Here is an 18627-nt window from a genome sequence, read left to right on the forward strand (position 1 = left end):
CTCTTGATTTCTTAACTTTTTCATAAGAAAGAAATTAAAATATTTAATTTTTAAACGTTGCGTTCTTCAAATATGTTGCCCTCTAGGCACTTGCCTAGTTGGACTAATGGGAAACGCGGCACTGTTAGCGGCGCTGAAAACTTACGATTTGACTCTAATATGGTTGATTTCTATATTTTTATGTCGCTACGTAACCCCCAAATGGAAGCTTAATTGGACTTGAATTGAAAGTAGAACTATTTAGCTAAGCGACCACGAAACTATGGATTCGATACTAATATTGATCCTTTTCTAGCATTTTTGATATATATCTCGACAGTACTCTTTTCCAGACTGTAAGAAATATGTTAAAATTTCTCTAGGCATATCATAATTATGTTGACACACACACATACATTCACTTATATATATATATAAATACAGAGTGAGCGAGCGAGCGAGAGAGAGAGCGACCCAAAGCATCACAACTTTCACATTGCAAAACAATGTATATAGCATTGAATTGAAAATCTATGTGAAGACTTTCTGCTATGGCATGCTTCATAAGGACAATTCCAGTCTGCTCACGTGACCTTTAGGGTTTATGAATTTTTTGCGCGCGTTCCGATTTTGGATTCTCTGTTTATACCCTCTTTTTATCCTTCGGATAAGTTTTCAAGAACATAAATGACTTGCTGTAATATGAATGTTGAGAAGTAACACCTATGTTAGAAATAGCTGCAAATAAATACACTACATAATTTATTTATTGCTATTAAACGATTTTCTTAATTTGTGTTTCACATTCACATATAGAATACCGACATACGGTGAACACCTATCACAGATATTAATATTTCAAAGATAATAATTACTATGTTCTGCAATGATTACATGTTATATATATATATGTATGTATATATATACAACAGTTGTATTTTAATGTAATTATTTTATATAATTTTTCAAGCATTGCGGAAAACAGAATTTCATAAAAAAAAGGATTGATCCTAATGGGAATCAAACTCACAACCTTACCAATTGGAATCCAACGGTTTACTACTGAACTTACACAAGCACTCTTCGGAACATGCTTCTAGTGATGTATAGCGGCTCTCATGATAATTATGACATTCATATTCACTGCAAACGCTTTTTTGTTCTATTCGACTTTTATTTTAGTATATAGGCGAGAATTATGTACTATGTCTTGTGGAAAGATTCCTTAACGTATCTAAATATTCCATTACATATGGAGAGCTAATGACAAACAAGCATATGCTGACATTAATACAAGTTTCGAAATATTGTATCATTAAGAATTTCAATCAATATTGCTTTTTTCTTTCTATACTTTGTAACGTGTTCTTATATTTAAAATAAAAAAAAAACACACTTGCAATTTTTTCCGATTGCCAAGGTTGGTTGGAGGTTCGAACCTGGTTTACTTTTTTCCGAAGATACCCGAAGTTGGAAAAATTTTGCCTCAAAATGGCAATAATGTGTGCGGCAAACCTTTATGAGACAAAATGTACCACGTACTCTGTAGAATGAAACAAGTGTTTTAAACAGAAACTGTGCTACAGTTGTATTGGGATAAAGCCACGTTATCCACCAACCCACACCCATGCTCCTTTGTTCTCTATTCCGTACTTATTGTGTTATACTATATCGTGTTTTCAGGATATACGTCTTACACGTATACTTCATTGTATTTTTCAAGTCTATTTTAATTATGTTGTCCTACTAGTGTGTGACTTACCAGGGAGGATGAGGGGAAATCCCCCTCTGAAGAATTGGATGTCTCCCATAAGTTTGGAATTTCCTTATTTTAAATTTCTCAGATGTGCACTTAATCTCCGCTTAAAATGTTTTTCAGCTCGCACACTGGCTGTTACTGGCTCTGCTGTAGCTTTGTAGGACTCACAACTTCATAACACAGCTATTTTGGAAGATATTTTTGCGACTTTTCCCCAATTTCCCGCTCCGCATGTCGGCGAACAATTTGCTTGATAACTATTGAAACACTTGCTTTATTTTACAGTGAATATGATATGACTCTTGGTATGGGAATAAATAGTACTGAGTTTATAGTTTTTATATTATGTTCTCTTTATAGGTTAGGTCATAGCTTCGGTTTTGTATGTATTGAGCGTATTGGTAGACAACCTTTACCTTCATACCTATTCCGTCCCACCAAAACAACTGGTACATTCATTTCTTATCCCCAATAGTATTTTTCGAGGTACATTTGAATTTTGTGCTTTTACTGAGTGCCACTGCAGAGGGAGCCAAATTTAATGGGAGGGAATTTTCCGGACATTCTCCCAATTTTCGTGTTCAAATACGTTATGGGCCTAAATACATAGCACCTCTGGAAAGCTTGTTTTGTGCTGGAGACATTGAACTATGAACCATGACTTTCCAATGAACATTGTTGAGGCAATCGCTATTTCACTGCGAGACCAGAGATCTGTCTCATATATCATATTAATAATATGCTTTCTCTGAACCGATGTTAGCTGAACGAACTGCGCTCGTCTACAATCCGAAATTTCTCCAATATTTTTAACCGATCTGCCACACACTATGGTCCAGAAAAGTTGGATCATTTATTTGCAAAGCCGCCAACTGCTAGAATCACCGTACTTTCTGTAGCTTTCATTGCTGTTCTTTTGGTTATTGCAGTAGTGGTAGTCACTTCCTTTAGGATCGTCATTTTTTATTTGCTTGAATTTATCATTTAATTACTTAAACTTCCCTACTACCGAGAAATCACTACAAGGTACATTGCACGGAATGTCGGGGAATTTGTTACGACAGATACGTACATGAGAAGGAAATCACTATACAAGAATTTATATCTATTTGTTACAGGCGATAAGATACAAAAATATCTTCCACAAAATGCTGGCAAATTTATTCGCATTACATGTGATTATCAAGTAAGAGACAAAAATAAGTTATAAAGCTATATGTATACAAATTTGTTGGAAACGCCTATATCGTAGAGTACATACAATAAAGGAAACTGACACAATATGTAGCTCTATCTTCTTGTGTAATCATATGCAACTGATATTCTGGGTTCGAATCCAACGAAGAAGACATTAAAACTTAAATACTCGAGGTATCAATAAGTCATCTCAGATTGGATTCTCTGAGAGTATGTGATTTCTGACTAATGAGTTGTCAAATTAAAACTCTTTTCTGTAGTTGAAACCGACTATTTTGATGTTTTACCTGTAGAATTATAACAAACAGAACGGGAGCGAATACATACACTACAAATAATAATAATGAAAAAAACTAGAAAGAGAGGGAGACAGAAATTCAAATTTCAAACGTTGAGAATTTAAGCAAAAGAATATGGAGAATTGACCCCAAAATATTGACAAACTTCTATGTAGCATGTTTCTAATATTGCGTTCGATCTGAATGTCATATTCCATCAGATTTTGATTTCTTCTTGTTATTGTTAAAAATGGAAGATGGAACTAAATTACAGACGAAAATGTGTTACTTATTTTACCTGTTAAAGATGTACTCTTATCTACAAATATGAACTATTACAAAGTAAAATATTACCTTTGGCATTCATGATCTCTTAATTTTGTGTCTTCTTCCACGTTATTACTAGAAGATGATTCTGAGAGATTTTGGCATATGTTATTTCCATATATTTTGATTTTGGCAAAGGAAGAGGTTGTATGTGTGTCATCTGTTATGTCTAGCTCTGACTTTATTAAACCTACTGGCTCGGAAATCGAACTATTATCTTTGACGTAAAGTTCGGTTTGTAGTATATCTGCTGACTTAGAAGTTGAATCAAGGAGGTCTTGAAGTTTAGATTCTGGGTTTACCAAACATAATGAGTTGGAAGGAAAGCCGTAAGTCACAATTTCACGCACTATTGGATTTCCTGTTGTACATGATTGCAAATCTGATTCTTTGAGTTCTTTGGATATCAAGGACTCCTGTTCTTCCAAGGATTCGTCAATGAAGCAATCGTCATTTTCAACTTTTATAAATACTTCAGATAGAGTAAAATTCGTTTTATTATTTCTATCGTATTCACTTTCCATTATAATATTAAATTGTTATGTACGATAATTTGTTGTGTAAATAAAAAATACATACCTTACAAGCGCGCAAGGTATTCAGATTTGATTTAAAAAAATAGTGTTTGTTATCAGACGCTGATAATGATCCAGTGTCCGTCGTACGTTTAATAAAAATGCACGTCACACAAACAACCTGAAAAAGGAAAAAACATGATAAAAATATTTTCCCAATTTACTCTATAACGTAAAGAAGGAATTGATCATTATTAAGAGTTTTATATTTAACCACTGTAATCACAAGCGTGCGAATAATGTACAGTAATTTTATGTTTCGAATTTAAGGTGAATGTTTCTCCCTAACTTTTATATTAAATCTGTGAGGAAATAATACTCAACGAAATAATTAGAAGGTGCAGAATGAATATAATTTTAAAAGTTTAAAATGTCGTGTGTTACAAAAAAGAAAAGGAATCTACTGGAAGCAGTACACATGATTATATAAGGGACGCCTGTAAAAAGCCGTTGTTTTACAAAAATAACTAACCAAAGTTACTAGCATGTCAACACTATACACAGCTATATCTAAGCTTCCGGCTGTAATCGGTTTCATGCATTAGTATCTAGGCTAACTAGAGAAAGATATAAGACATGCGAAATGTTCGTATGAAACATGTAGATCTTAATGGAACAGTGTTGTAAGATTCAGCTCTCACGAACTGCAAAAATGTTTTAGTGAAGCGTTACAGAACATACGGACAGTATGTAGTGACGCACAACTATGAAGAACACTTGTGTATCAATGGTGCAACTATTTCAAATGTTGTTGCGAAAAAATTGGTGTTGGTTCAAAAATGAAAAATTTTAGTTTAACGTCCCATGATTGTCTTGAGGCTAAGGGAGACAATGATTAAGGGAAGTGAAAGATTGAAGAATTCACGGAAGGAAAATAGAGTATGTCGAGAAAACCCAGAGACACGATGTCCAGCACAAACTTTCTTGGGCTCGGATCGAACCAGAAACCCCGCGCGCGAGTTGGTGGTTCAAACACAGAACGCATTTTTACGTCAAGAAGTGACAATGCAGTATCTGCCAGATAAGCGAGAAAATTTGTAGGTTAATTTTAATTAATGATCTGAAAATGAGAGAAATCATCTGCTGGTCTTGTGCCTCGTATTTTGACAGAAGATGAAAAGGACAACGGGAAAAAGCATTGCGAGCATTTAATGGATACTAAAGAAAAGTTCAAGTAAACCTGGAGAAGAGCCCTTCAACTTCAACTACACTTCTTGGTGAGGAGAAAAGCAAGAAGGAATGTTTCGAATGTGATTCGAATCCCTTGTTTAAACTGGAGATATAGGCAATTGATGCTACTTCGGAGTGATTTCCATATATTCTGAATATGAGGCGACTCAAATTCCTTTAGTACTTTGCCTTTTAACGTCTAAGTAAGAGTCTTTACACAGAACCAAAGCCTCCAGCTATTTGTGTAGCTTCTGTTGCTTCGCTTTTATCAGGCACAGGTAAAATACCGCACCTCAAAGCTCTGGATAAAAAAAAAAAGTTTTACGTCCTACGGATATGCCGGTTAGGCTATAGGCTAAAGGAAACGGTGATGATGAGTAATGAATGGAATGGTGGAATGAAGAAAGTGGGAGATTCCCGAGAAAACCGACGAGCACGGCGTTTGTCCACCACGAAGTCCATACGGCGCGAGCTGGGATCGAATCAGGGACCCCAGGCACCGGAGGTGAACGCTCAAGAACAGCCACCGCACCCCCCCACACTTGCTGCGCCAATGGCTTTGTGTATCCCATGATATCCCAAGTCGTCTCCCTTGCAGTGTATCTGCATTTGATTAATATTTCATAATAGAAAAGAATTCTTTCAACTCTGTCTACTACACAGTAGATAAAATCCTGGTCTTCCATATAGTGAAAATTGGTTGTGAAGGATTTGAGGTTAACGCTCTTTTGGGCAGGGTGGCTATATGAGACGTGGACCTACTGATTAACGTAGAATCCAAACCACATGAGCTCCCACCGGAAATTGAATCCGGGTCTCCCACGCCAAAGGCGCGTACGCTAACCGCTTAGCCACGAAGGAGTTCGGTTGCGAGGAAAGAGTAATGTAAGATGCTACTTTGTAAAACTCAAGTGAAGAAGTTTCTTTTTTTTCTTGTATTTGAATTCAGCTTCTCTACTTCAGGGTATAACTGTCTTATGTCCTCAGCAATTCGATGTATCCGATGAACTAGATATGGAGGTAAACCTTGTTGGAGGAAAGCACCGTCGGAGCTTTCCTCATATATTGGGCCGAGTCAATGACGAAAAAGAGGACATCAATGTGTCGCGTTCTCTCTGGCCAAATTGGACAACAGAAGTATTGATGAACCATTAACCTGCTCCACCTCCTCTGATGTCACAAGAAATCCCGAGGTTGACGATGGTTCCATGATTCCAATCTTAACGCCCTGAAGCGTCTATAGTCTCATAAATCTAATCCACATCCTCTCCCTACCAAGTTCATTAGGAATGTTTTCCATAGTCTGTTCATAGCAAACATTGCCTCAGCGTAGAATGTAAAGATCAAATTCTTTCAGATGCTTTTCTAGGAAATCTTTTAGTGTCTTCTATATTTCAGAAAGGAATTTTCGCTGCTATGAAAGAACTGCGAACTTTAAGAAAACATTGTGACTGCCTAAGGGATAAAGAGATGGCTGTCGAAATCAATTACAAGTTTTTCTGTTGCATCATTTTAGATGCACCATCATTATCCCTAGCAGTTTATCAGATGCTGAGATATCAAGTATTTCTTTTCATGATTGTTTTTGAAAATACTTTGCCCCCCAAAAAAACCATCCCTGGTAGTGTACGTACCTGTGCCAAATGCAGGTAGGTATCCTTGTAACTTACTCCACAAGGGAGTGTAAATTTGGGATGTTTGGCATTCGAAGCTAGATTAAAAAATATTGAAACTGATAAAGCTGCGTTGATTTCATTTGGCTCTTTTCTTCGTTTTACAGAAGCTATACAAAAAATTTATTACTGGAAGGTCTTTGTTTTGACAAAGACTCTTATTTGTTTAGATGGCGACTAAGGAAACAATCACCGCACGAACAAATGTAACGATCACTCTAACAAACCCTGCTCAGAGTTAGATGTGCCACAGTTTCGTAGAAACCATGTAAAAAATGTTACTGTTGAACACAATAAAAACCAACGTAAATGTTTCACACAAAAAGTGATATTTTGAACCTTATGCACGCTTCGTATCGAAAAGAAAGGTTCTTAGTTTAATACATCTGTAACATGCTGAATATATATATCAAAAAATAAATAAATAAAAGATGAAAATAAAATAAAATACAAAACAGCAATATAAAGAGTTCGGTACATGTTCACAACACAAAACAAATTCTTCCTTTACGGAACTAGAGACAGAGGCAACTTTAATAGTTAAAATTTTGCTAAATTTCCGTACTATCCATATAATAAATGAATGAATATTTAGTTGCATTTTCCCAACGTGAAATCATTCCTCGATGGCTTCTCAGTTCTTTTTCATGTAGCGTTTTTACTATCAATGCAATTTCGTAATTTTGGTATGTATTTAACTTGTTCAACTCTATAGGCAATAAATTTGTTTATAAGAAAAGGAACAGCCTTTAATCCTACACAGACTCACACTTTCGGAAATTATTTTCTTTAACTGGAAGTTATTGGACTACAGGAATGTCGATACTTATCATTTGCTCTACTGGGTTGGTTCCCGGTCTTGTTCATTTTAGATTTGGGCTTTTAAACAGGGCGAGTCTAGATAGGAAGGGAAACAAGTTTACACACAAAACTGCCTTAACTCTAAACTGTATAAATAAAAACAGCGTGCGGTGGCTGGAACCCAACACCAGGTCGTTCATAATGAGAACTAACGGCACTCTCTGAAAAGTACCGTAGGAACACCTCATTGAAGGAAAAATGAAATCTTTGAGTTTTACGTCCCACGATTATGCCGGTTAGGCTGAAGGAGACGGTGATTATGAGAAATGAATGAAATGGTGGAATGAAGAAAGTGGGAGGAAACGGGAGAATCCCGAGAAAACCCACGCACACGGTGTTTGTCCACCACAAAGTTCACTTGGCGGGAGCGTTATTGAAGGATTAGAACCGAGCGATCACTAAAGAGAATCAGAGATGGACACTACCCAATTCGTCCCTATATCGCCTCGAAATGTAAAGCGACACGAAAGAGGAATAAACAACTGAATAATCTATGCAAACTACTCACAAAGACAACACAAACAACAAATAAAATGTGTGGACTTTTAAATATTGTATACTTTTTGATTTTAAAGAATATTATATAAGAAGAAAGAAAACACTGGACGCACAAAGTAATGTTTGAGACATCGACCTCTTCATAGTAAGTCGTCCACTGTTTACCCTCCATAACGGGCAGTGATATTCGGAACTGAGAGGACAAGAAAACAACATGGAGACGAAGAGGATTAAAATGAATGAAGCTTTCTTTTAGTTTCATTCGCTTAGTGATGATGACCATCCAATAAATAAAGACAACCTTATAACTTTGATACATTTTTTATAATAAACTTAAGGACTACAATAAAGTTAACCATAGCAGAATATGAAACCTGATGTTTTCATTATGAGCCAGAAACAAGAGGAGATAGAAAAAGGTATAGTGAGAAATGAAAAGTATAGTTATTGCCGTCCTATCAGTATTACCTCTGTTTTCGATTTCAGTATCCTTGCTTTCTTCATTTAGAACGGCCTATCATGAATTCGTCGTTAAACACAAAGCAGTCTACAAGGAAACACTGGCGAATCAAAAGCAAGATGAGGGAGATTAGGAAAAAAGTATCTTTGTCAAATTAAAGATACTGTGGTAAAGTAGATATCTGCAAACGTTACCCGTATTTTGCGAAGAGATTCTGCAAATGTTTATCAACAATATTTTATATGTTGCACTACCGCAAATATTTATTAAGTTATTAACAAAAGATAGACAAGGCGTACTGCGTCGTTTCGCGAGTGTTTTGAAGAAGATAAATACATCGAAATTTGAGTCCCCTTTTTAAAAGGATCTTTCGTATGTGCCTTCATTTTCTGCTTTAATTCGCAGCTCTTCCACACGTCTGCAGTACTTGATTTTCAAATCAAAAATTGACTAGGTTATAACTTATTTTAGTTTAACAAAAGCTTATTTTAAAAACGTTATACAATAAAGTAATACTATATGTTATTGCCAACCGGCATAAACAGCAAATCTAAGGAAGTAAGCTGGTGATCATAAAACTTTTCTTCTGGCGGCTGCAATTCCCCTCAGGGCATAGATCGTGTCGTGATGGTTGTGGTAGAATGTTCACACGTTGTGCGTACATTGTTGGTTGGATTGCAACTCGCGACAAGTTGGCTTGTTGATGGAGAAACTGTGTGAGTGGACTTACTCGTCATTAAATTTACATTCTGTACTCTACCATTATCTTCCATCTCACAGTCACTAACTCAGCATAATCGTAACACACTCAACAAAATAGCACGTGCGTAATACCTAGTTTCATTATCTATTTTATTACCATGATTCATTTCTCACTGACTCTTTACCCAAAATGGAAATTTTCAGAATTATGTAAAATAACGTATCTTTTTAAAAACGACAATTGCCTCGAATCCCAAATCATAACTTTGATTTCAGTTCATTATTATAAAAGTGAAAGCTTCAATTGCATCTGTTGTCAACATTTTATAATATATGGTTAACATTTTCCTAGAAATGAAACACATGCAACACAACAGATGCCGAGAATGTGTGCGTTAGTTATTGATGCCAATATTAAAACTAAGAAAAAATTGAAATCGTTTCAAACTTTTCTTTAAACACGAACTTTCACTTACCATCAGTGTTATTTAAGAAAATCGCTTGAAGGTTATGTAAGTGATAACGGTAGATTTAGAACCCGAAAATTTCAGATGAAGAAATACGATTAGTCCACGTATCCTTGGAAAAACTTACTGCGAGTGCAACGAATTTAAATTCAATAGAAGAAGGATTACTGATTGGAAATGCTACCAAATTTAAAGATAACTGAAGAAACTGATTTGGTACATTTCAAAAAGTTACGTATAACACATATTAATATGTATGTGACCAAAATAACGGAACAAAAGAGTTTCTACTAAATTTACAGAGATACTACGACATCAGGTAAAGGAAACAAATATGTTTGTTACAAGAATCTTGTTCAAACATTCAAAAGTTAAATATATTTTATCAAAATGATAGTGGAGAATTTTTGAAATTGTGTGTGTTCAAATGCAACTTTAATAACAAACTCTAGAGGAAATTTTGAAATACACTTTTTTCTTACATATATCTATCTATCTATCTATATATATATATCATATCATTAGTGCTTATATCGATGCATTAATATAATTCTTCGTATCTTAGTAATCAATTCTACCTCCAAGATGCTGAAAGGGACGTTGAACTAGAAATGAACCCAACTAGTGTATTTCGAAATGTTTCCAGATTTGATACAATGCTACTTTTAATTTCTCACTTTCATTGGAAAATATCAATGTGTATTAGATATAAACATTTTGCTCGATTTTAATTCTAACATTGAGAAGCAATATGATTAGGTTAGGAGCATTTTTAAATGCTATTAATGGTTTACAATAGCAAGGCAAATACACAACTGGCATCAGCGTGTGAAATCGAGGCCTTAGATAAGAAAGGTAGCAAATAGGAAACAAAAGCATATAGGGACCTAATTCTGAACTACATTCCTTCCAGTGGAGCGTGGTAGCTCAGTGGTAGAGTGTTCACCTCCGGTGCTTGGGGACCCTAGTTTGATTCCAGCTCGCGCCATGTGGAATTTGTGGTGGAGAAACACCGTGCTCGTGAGTTTTCTCGGGGTTTTCCCGTTTCCTCATTTCACCATTTAACTCATCTCATTATCACCGTCTCCTTTAGCCTAACCGGCATAAACGTGGGATGTTAAACTTAAAGATTTCATTTCATTTTTACATTCCTTTCAAAGTCTTGCTTATATTACAATCCAACTAGATAATACTATATAATCATCTCAACAGTCTTTTATGCAACACATTTACTATCACACTGCTATGTGTAACTTACTTTTGCAGAATCTATACTCTGCTGCTCGCAAGCACTAGCTATTTGAAAATTCCATGAACGCACCAATAACAATGATTGAAAAGTGCTTGGTATGAACTACACAGACATAAGGCTCTCCTCTAACATAGATTAGGATAAGTTTTAGAACCAAACAAACAGTCCAAATTTTTCATGAACACAAGAACGTAAAATATAAGCAAGGCTTAGTACTAGGCTAGTCGACAAAGCGTTACCCCCCACAGCGAACGCGGCCTAAGTGGCTACACGGTAATTTTAGTTTCACCAAAGTTGTAAATCATACTATGAGCCAGTCAGGGTTTCCAGGTCTTTTCTTTTCACTTCCCGCGCCAGAAGTGGTAGACATGGATTCGATTCTAGGCAGGAGGTTATGTGGTTAGGGTCCCACGTTGAGCTGTAGTTCACGTCTGATGTAGCCTCGCTGATATAGTCAAAAGGGAGGGAGCAAGAGGCATTTGTTTTTTAGAGATATCCTCTGTATCGAAAACAAATATTAGACCCCAATGAATAAATTCCAACATTTACACTACTTTATACTTTACTAGCTATGCACGTGCCTTTGGAGACTGGGGTTCCGGATTCGAATCCTGTGGGAGATCATTGAAAAGTTTCAGCGCATAAAGGTAGTTTAGATTCCACCTTAAACTGTAGGTTCACATCTTGTATAGCTTCGGTGCTGAAAGGACCGCTAAATTCCAAGCCACCAACTATAAAATTTACACCATGATATTTTAACCAATTCTCTGGTTTAATCTTTTAATTTTTTTCCTCTCATGATTTTGGCTTCTTCTGAAATTCCTACTCTCTACCAATTTTAGCACCTTATTTTCAGTTTCATAACAAAGTTGATAATACACGAGCAGTTACAGTTAAAATAAATAAATAAAATAAAATAAACATATCTTTCCCAGTAATATTTCTAAGCTGCATGGAAAGAAATGTGTGGAAACTGAAGCATTATGTGTTTGTTTTACAAAACTAAGTTTCCAAATAATTAGGCAACGTAGTTTTTCGGTCATTTCAAAGACTGGAAAGAGAATAAGATGTATTGAATCCCAATTTAAAATTATGGTCTTTGCTGTTTAAAACATTTTCGATATACCTAAGTACCAAACTATTAGAGGTGGCATTTTCCGCCTTTCTACTGTGCACACATCTATGGTTTAGACCATCTAAGGGCAATTGTTCCATCATCTAACATATCCATCCCATAAAATGACGCATAGCCGACCCTGGCCTTTTCGGGCTGTTGCGCCTTAAGGTTTGGTATATATTAGGTATATTGAAAGTTGGCACAACTTTAACAAAGTATTTATTATTATTATTATTATTATTATTATTATTATTATTATTATTATTCATAGTGAACATACAATTTGGCTCGATGTAGCTCTACTTAACAGTATTAAATGAAATCATAAAATAAGAATATTCTTACCTTCTTCATTCTGAGAATTCCGTTCCATTCCCTCCCAGTCTGGAACAAATATCGCAGCCACTTCTATCCACATTTTTATTTTTAAGTCACGATTCATGTAGTTCGGATCTCTTAAATCATATAGGCATGGCCTATTTTGTATTTCGATTATAAACGCCTCTGTGTTAAACACACTAACCATGACTGGATGTACACAGGACACGTTTTCAAACACAACTGAAAATTTCTCTTTGTGATTACACTTGTGGTTATCTGTTTGGGGGTGGAGTTCGAGCTTCGGAGATAGGGGCTCAAATTCAAGTTATTTCGTTGTTTCATCTTTTGCCTAAAGCCAAATATTTTGCTTATAGAATACCATGGCACCAGCTAAGTGTCAATCAAGTGTATCACGAGAAATCACCCTATTGTGTTACATAGATTTTTCTGTGATTAGCTAATTTTTCGGAATTTCCTTCTATTTTTGTGAATTTTCTTTTGTTACACACACACATACTTTATAATAGCAGAGTTTTAATCTCTGCACAAAGCGTCTTCCAAGCAGCTGTTTCTTGTTACAATCCCCCTGCCTGGCAACACGTCTTTCCTTCCTGTCCTTCCTTTTGAAATCTTTTAAACAGCAGGCGGTCTATTGTTCCGACCTGCACCAAATACGCTCGAGCCGGCGTTTTCTCAGCGATTTTATTGCTTTCGCGTTCATGTTTAGCCGCTCAGATTTAAATACATGGTCAGCGTATTTCAAGCAAACGCATGAGCAATAAATGCGCTTTGCGATCGCTTCAAATAGCCACCTACTTACATGAATTAGGAAAAACAGGGAGCAGCACCAGAATTTTACTCTTTGTCTCATTTAAAACAAATAAGGAAGTTACTGACTGTTTATATTTTGGTCCTGTGTTTAGGAAAAGGGGTCCAGATATTTTTAGTAAAAAATGTTACAATTTTGCTAATTTTTGTTCACATTAGGTTAGGTTAATTTATATTATGTTAGTATAGGGTTCAAGCATAATTTTCCAAAAAATGATAGGATTTCGCTTATTTCTACTAATATTACTTTAGGTTACTTGAGGTTAGCTTAGGTTGGATTTGGTTATGTTAAGTTTAAGTAAGCAAGGTTCTGGATTACTGGTCCCTCTTCTCATTGAGCACTAATAAAGACAGAAAACGTAACCTGCGGGGGTTTAACGCCCTCAATCACTAACGCTCGCTCGGTACTACTGTGTAAATTAAATGTATGAATATTAGTACAGAAAGAAACCAATCCAGCTACTAAACTACATGGGGGACTAGTAATCTAGAAACTTTCCGTCTAAGTAGTTGCAACATCCGTTTCTGCTATAAAGTACGTGCTTTTTATGTGCTCCTGGACCCCTTCTGGAAAATATACTACATATCTTGGCTCAAAACCGCTTTGAGATCCGGTATCTGAAGATTTTGTATTGACACTTTTATACTGAAACCAGAAATTTGATACCGCATACACTCATTTAAAATTACCGGACAGAAGTGTAAACAATGAATAGTCGCCAGTCGATAAATCATTACGTTACTGGCATACACTCTACATTTAATAATGAAAACAATGAAGAAAAAAAAATAAAAAGCTGATGTTTGCTAACCTGAAAACCTTATTGCTCAAAGAGAACATCTGCAAATTCGAAAAGAAATTTACGCCTTACTCACACACAAACTTACATTAGTAGACTTTAAGAATATGAGTGCCAATTGCCAGAAAATTACAGGTTACATATTTTTACAATAGATTTTTATTAATGAATTTGTTTATATTGGCAGGTAACCTCTAACTAATATATGTATTTTTTGTTACATGTGTACGGATACTAAGTAATGTGAATCAATTTCAACAGCTGCGCAATGCTGAAAATAGATGAATGGATGTGACAGAACTATGATAAGTTGTACAAAATGTGGAAAGGAAATAACTGTGAAGGAACGTGGATAAAGTCATACTTCTCAATGTAACGGTAATTAACATAACCAAAATTGCAGCAGGGTTGTAGAACACAGTCCCCCTTGCATTTAGCTGTAATAAAAACAAAAAATAACGTGCCCTGTGGGGGTGTAACTTGCCTCCGCTCGATCGGCAATACTATCTGAATTAAACTTCAGTACACAAAGGAACCAATTATTATGCCTTTAGCCAAAAGCTAGGCAGACGATCAACTTGGAAATAAATGCTCAAAAGCTGATATATTTTATTGTTATTCGTGTAGAATTGTTAGTGTAAGACGATTACATGTTCGACAGAAACTGATCACGGTCATATGCACATTAAAATACTTCCAAAAGCAACATTACATTACTAACCTACTCAACATTACTGACCTAATCAAACCTAGCCTCTCATGTTAAGCGAATTCTCTCGCTAGTTGTCGTGCTTCTAAAATGACAAATTGTTTTTATGGCATTTCATTCGCAGGAATAACATCAATCTATATGCATCAATATTGTGTATCGCGTCACTAAAATAACGAGACCTGAGCGCATTATTTAGAAGAAATAACAACTTAAAAAAAAGTGAAGCCCATACTCAATCTCCATAAAATGGTGACGAATCTACCTTGCTTACCTCAACTCCCTCACGAGATCTAGCGCAAGTAGTGCATAACTTGAAAATAAAAGGTCTAAAGAAGTGGATGTAATTCCACACTTGTTTCTGAAGAAACGTATCCGAGTGATGCCAACCCGAAACGGCTCCAGCTTTTTTCTCTAAAAGAATGTTACAATTTTGGTAATTTCTGTTCACATTCGGTTACTTTAGGGTAGGTTAGGTCAGTTTAGATTAAGTTAGGTTAGTTTAGTTTATGTTATATTAGTGTAGGAATCCCTGAGAATTTTCCAAAAAATCATAGCATTTCGCTTATTTCGATTAATATTAGGTTAGTTTAGGTTGTTAGTTCAGGTTAGCTTAGGTGAGTTTATGTTAGGTTAGTTTAGATTTGGTTGCATTATGTTACGTCTAAGTACTTGCATCATTCATTTCTCCTGTAAATTTTGCGTTTTGTACGTGCTTTTGGACCCCTTGTACTAAACATACTCCCCCGAAACAATATGGAATCCCATGTCGAGGCAAAAGTCCCATTTTACGTGTGAATTTCCCACGTTATAATAATTAAAAGTATGTTGTAATATTAAAAATTATATATTTTTTTTTGTGTTAGTCACTTTTTACAATATCTAAATGAATAAGCCGTAAATTTCGAAATTCTCGACAAATCCCATACATGCTGCTTATTATCCCTTTCTGAGAAAATAAGACCAAAAACTCCCACGATATGGGAATTTTCCCACATGTTGGCATCACCGACGTATCCATTTTATCGCGCATGTATCAGCAGATATCATTGAGGGGTCATTTTCTCAAAGTATTTTCCCTGATGCATTAAGTTTTGTCGTCAAACCCTTGTTCCTTAAAGGATGTAGAAAATAAATAGAACACTCACTTGCTTCTACTTTTCAAAACTTATTGAAAAACTAGTATGAAATCTAGTGCTAAATTTCATTAATGAACAAGACAATCTCGAAATCCCAAGAAATCCACAACTACAGTGATATATGAAAATATCAAAGTACCTGTAAGGTAATAGTATACAACAGTGCCTCATGATCTGTGCGCGTGGATACTTCCTACTGTTGCACTACGTATAAATATGATTTTATTACATTTAGAAGTAGTAAGAAGCATCCACGTGCACGTGACATGCAATATGTGTTTCAAATCCCCCACATATACTCATACACTACGTACAAGGGCACATTATTATTCTTCGCATACCAAAAAACACAACGAAACGCAACGCAAACCGACGTACATTTTATTTTATATTACTCAGTAATTAAATGAAAGTCGCCTTATTACCTCATTTTCAAGTTCCTATATCCTCAATGAATAATCCTTAAAAGACTGCACTTCGTGAGTCCTCGTTAAATGATGAGGCACCCTCGTATACTATATCCATATTGTGATTTTTCAAACGCTTCTGATTGCGAAGATCATGATATACGTTTCAGTAAATTAGAAAAATATGGTACTTTGGACGGTGCTTCAGTGGTTGAAATCATACTTGTGCAATCGTTAGTGTTGCCAACGAGTTTGCACAAAATCCCGCTAAATTGTAAAGGAAAACCGCCAGAATTCCACCAAAAAAATGTCGCGATGTACAAAAATAGCTAAAAATCCCGTTACACCTGAAAAAGCTGCATATTTTAATTAATTCCAATCTGTGCACTAAAAAAAAAAATTAAAGCACAGGAGTACTTACCAGTAATTCATTCATGGAGCTAATTCATCCTGCGATTCGTCGTCTTCAACTTGTACTTTGAAGTACGTTGCTCTTGTCATAGTATGAATATTCTGTAATATGGAAATAGGCATATCGAAATAAAGGCAGCAGTTCCGAGTCGTCTCAACCCTGCACAACTAGTAAGAATAGCGTCAAATCTATTCCCATTCGATTTCGATGATTCGTCTTCACGAGATTGAGCTGGCTAAAAGGTCTCTCTATTTCTGCATTTTACCATGGTAAAACATGGAGACACAAAGCGAGATTATAAAGTTCATGAAAAGGGTTTTTTCCGACTGCTTCTTTATATTTTTGAACTTCAGTCCAAAACGCTGTAAAAATTTCCGTTCTTTTCTACTCATCTAATGTTAGATTTTGCCATTGAAAGTCAATGTTTGTTATGGTTTCTTTAGGAAAGCTAATGAGTTTCGCTAAAGGAATAATTGGATCCTTTAACACCTTCTAAGTTTTCTCGTGCGAACACTGAAACATTTTTCAATATTTCAACATTTGCAGTTAAACGCTTTTGAAGCTGTGATACCAGCTTAACAATAAAATTCGTACATCTTTTACTAATTTTCATTTTCAATCGAAAGTTCACCAGTCGTTTTTAGTTGTCCTATTCTTTTCTCAACATCATGGCCCAGATAAGGTTTGGAACTCACATAGTTTTTAATATTCTCCGTTAACAAATGAACTGGACAATTAAGTACATCTATTCTTTTTGCCAGTCCTTCAATAAGGAAGACAAGATCTTGCAGTAGCTTACTTGGGTCAACACAGTTTGATTGAAAAGATTGATTTACATGTTGGGTTTCTACTAAGATAGAGTTCAAAAAATAAAAAAAAATACACTTCATTATTTGGATCACTGTATATTTGGGAAAGCAATTCAGATATGTAGCACTTTTCACTGTTCCGCACTATTTGAAATCTCACTGTTCCGTTTTTAACTCCAACCATTGCCCAAAAATCCGTTTCACTGCTATTTCTATTGATAACCACCTAGTATGGGACCCCTGTACAATTTTAAGTGGATTAGACCCTTCATTTATAGCTCTGTACAGTTCTGTGTACACCTGTCCGTGGAGAGGTGATCGAGCAAACCTATTATAAGTTTCGTAAATCAATAATTCCAAATTTCTCGGGAGTAATTCGGAGGCCGCCGTGGACACAGCTAGTTGCACAGAATGACAAACACAACGAACTAACGCGAGATGATTGATTTCTTTTTTTAAAATTCTGTATACACCATTGTTAACTCCCACCATGACATTAGCGTTATCAGTCCCTAAACCGCGTAGTTTCTTCAAATCAAGCCCAAAATCTTTCAAAGCTACTTTTAATACCTTCACAATTGAATTAGCATCAGCCGATTGTAACTCGTACATTCGTAAATAAGTAGACACGACAGTAGAGCGTGCATCAGAATAGTAAATGATACATAATCCTAGCTGTTTGACTACACCAATATCTGTTGATTCATCAGGAAGAATGCTATAGTCACTGTCACCAATGTCTTTCCGAAGGCTCTCCTTAAAGTATGGAGATAAAATATTCTAAATCATAGCACTACAATTACTACTCTGTAAGTGTACCTCTTTCACTTGGAAATAGCGTTTGCACAATTCACTAAGATGGTCAATGCTTTTAATAGAACAATGAC

The 18627-nt window shown here is 35.6% G+C and overlaps 1 protein-coding gene across 8 annotated transcripts in view; it reads right to left on the reverse strand.

Annotated features, from left to right (window-relative positions):
- LOC145690860 (uncharacterized) overlaps window positions 1–17301 on the reverse strand; it is an 89901-nt gene extending 72600 nt beyond the window's left edge. For 5 of the 8 annotated variants that reach the window (XM_081766237.1, XM_081766233.1, XM_081766229.1 and 2 more), the window contains exons 1-2: window positions 16538–16750; window positions 3568–4236 (exon numbers count right to left, since the gene is read on the reverse strand). In XM_081766237.1, the coding sequence (XP_081622363.1) occupies window positions 3568–4064 (497 nt within the window). In that variant the 5' untranslated portion in view covers window positions 4065–4236; window positions 16538–16750. Of the gene's footprint in view, window positions 1–3567; window positions 4237–12660; window positions 13421–16251; window positions 16284–16537; window positions 16751–16940 lie in introns of those variants that run through there. The other 3 variants (XM_081766230.1, XM_081766232.1, XM_081766231.1) reach the window with 3 other exon arrangements.
- Window positions 17302–18627: the final 1326 nt, after the last annotated feature.

The sequence above is a fragment of the Thermobia domestica genome, chromosome 7 (genome assembly GCF_964235325.1).
Source record: "Thermobia domestica chromosome 7, izTheDome1.hap1.1, whole genome shotgun sequence".
NCBI lineage: Eukaryota > Metazoa > Arthropoda > Insecta > Zygentoma > Lepismatidae > Thermobia > Thermobia domestica.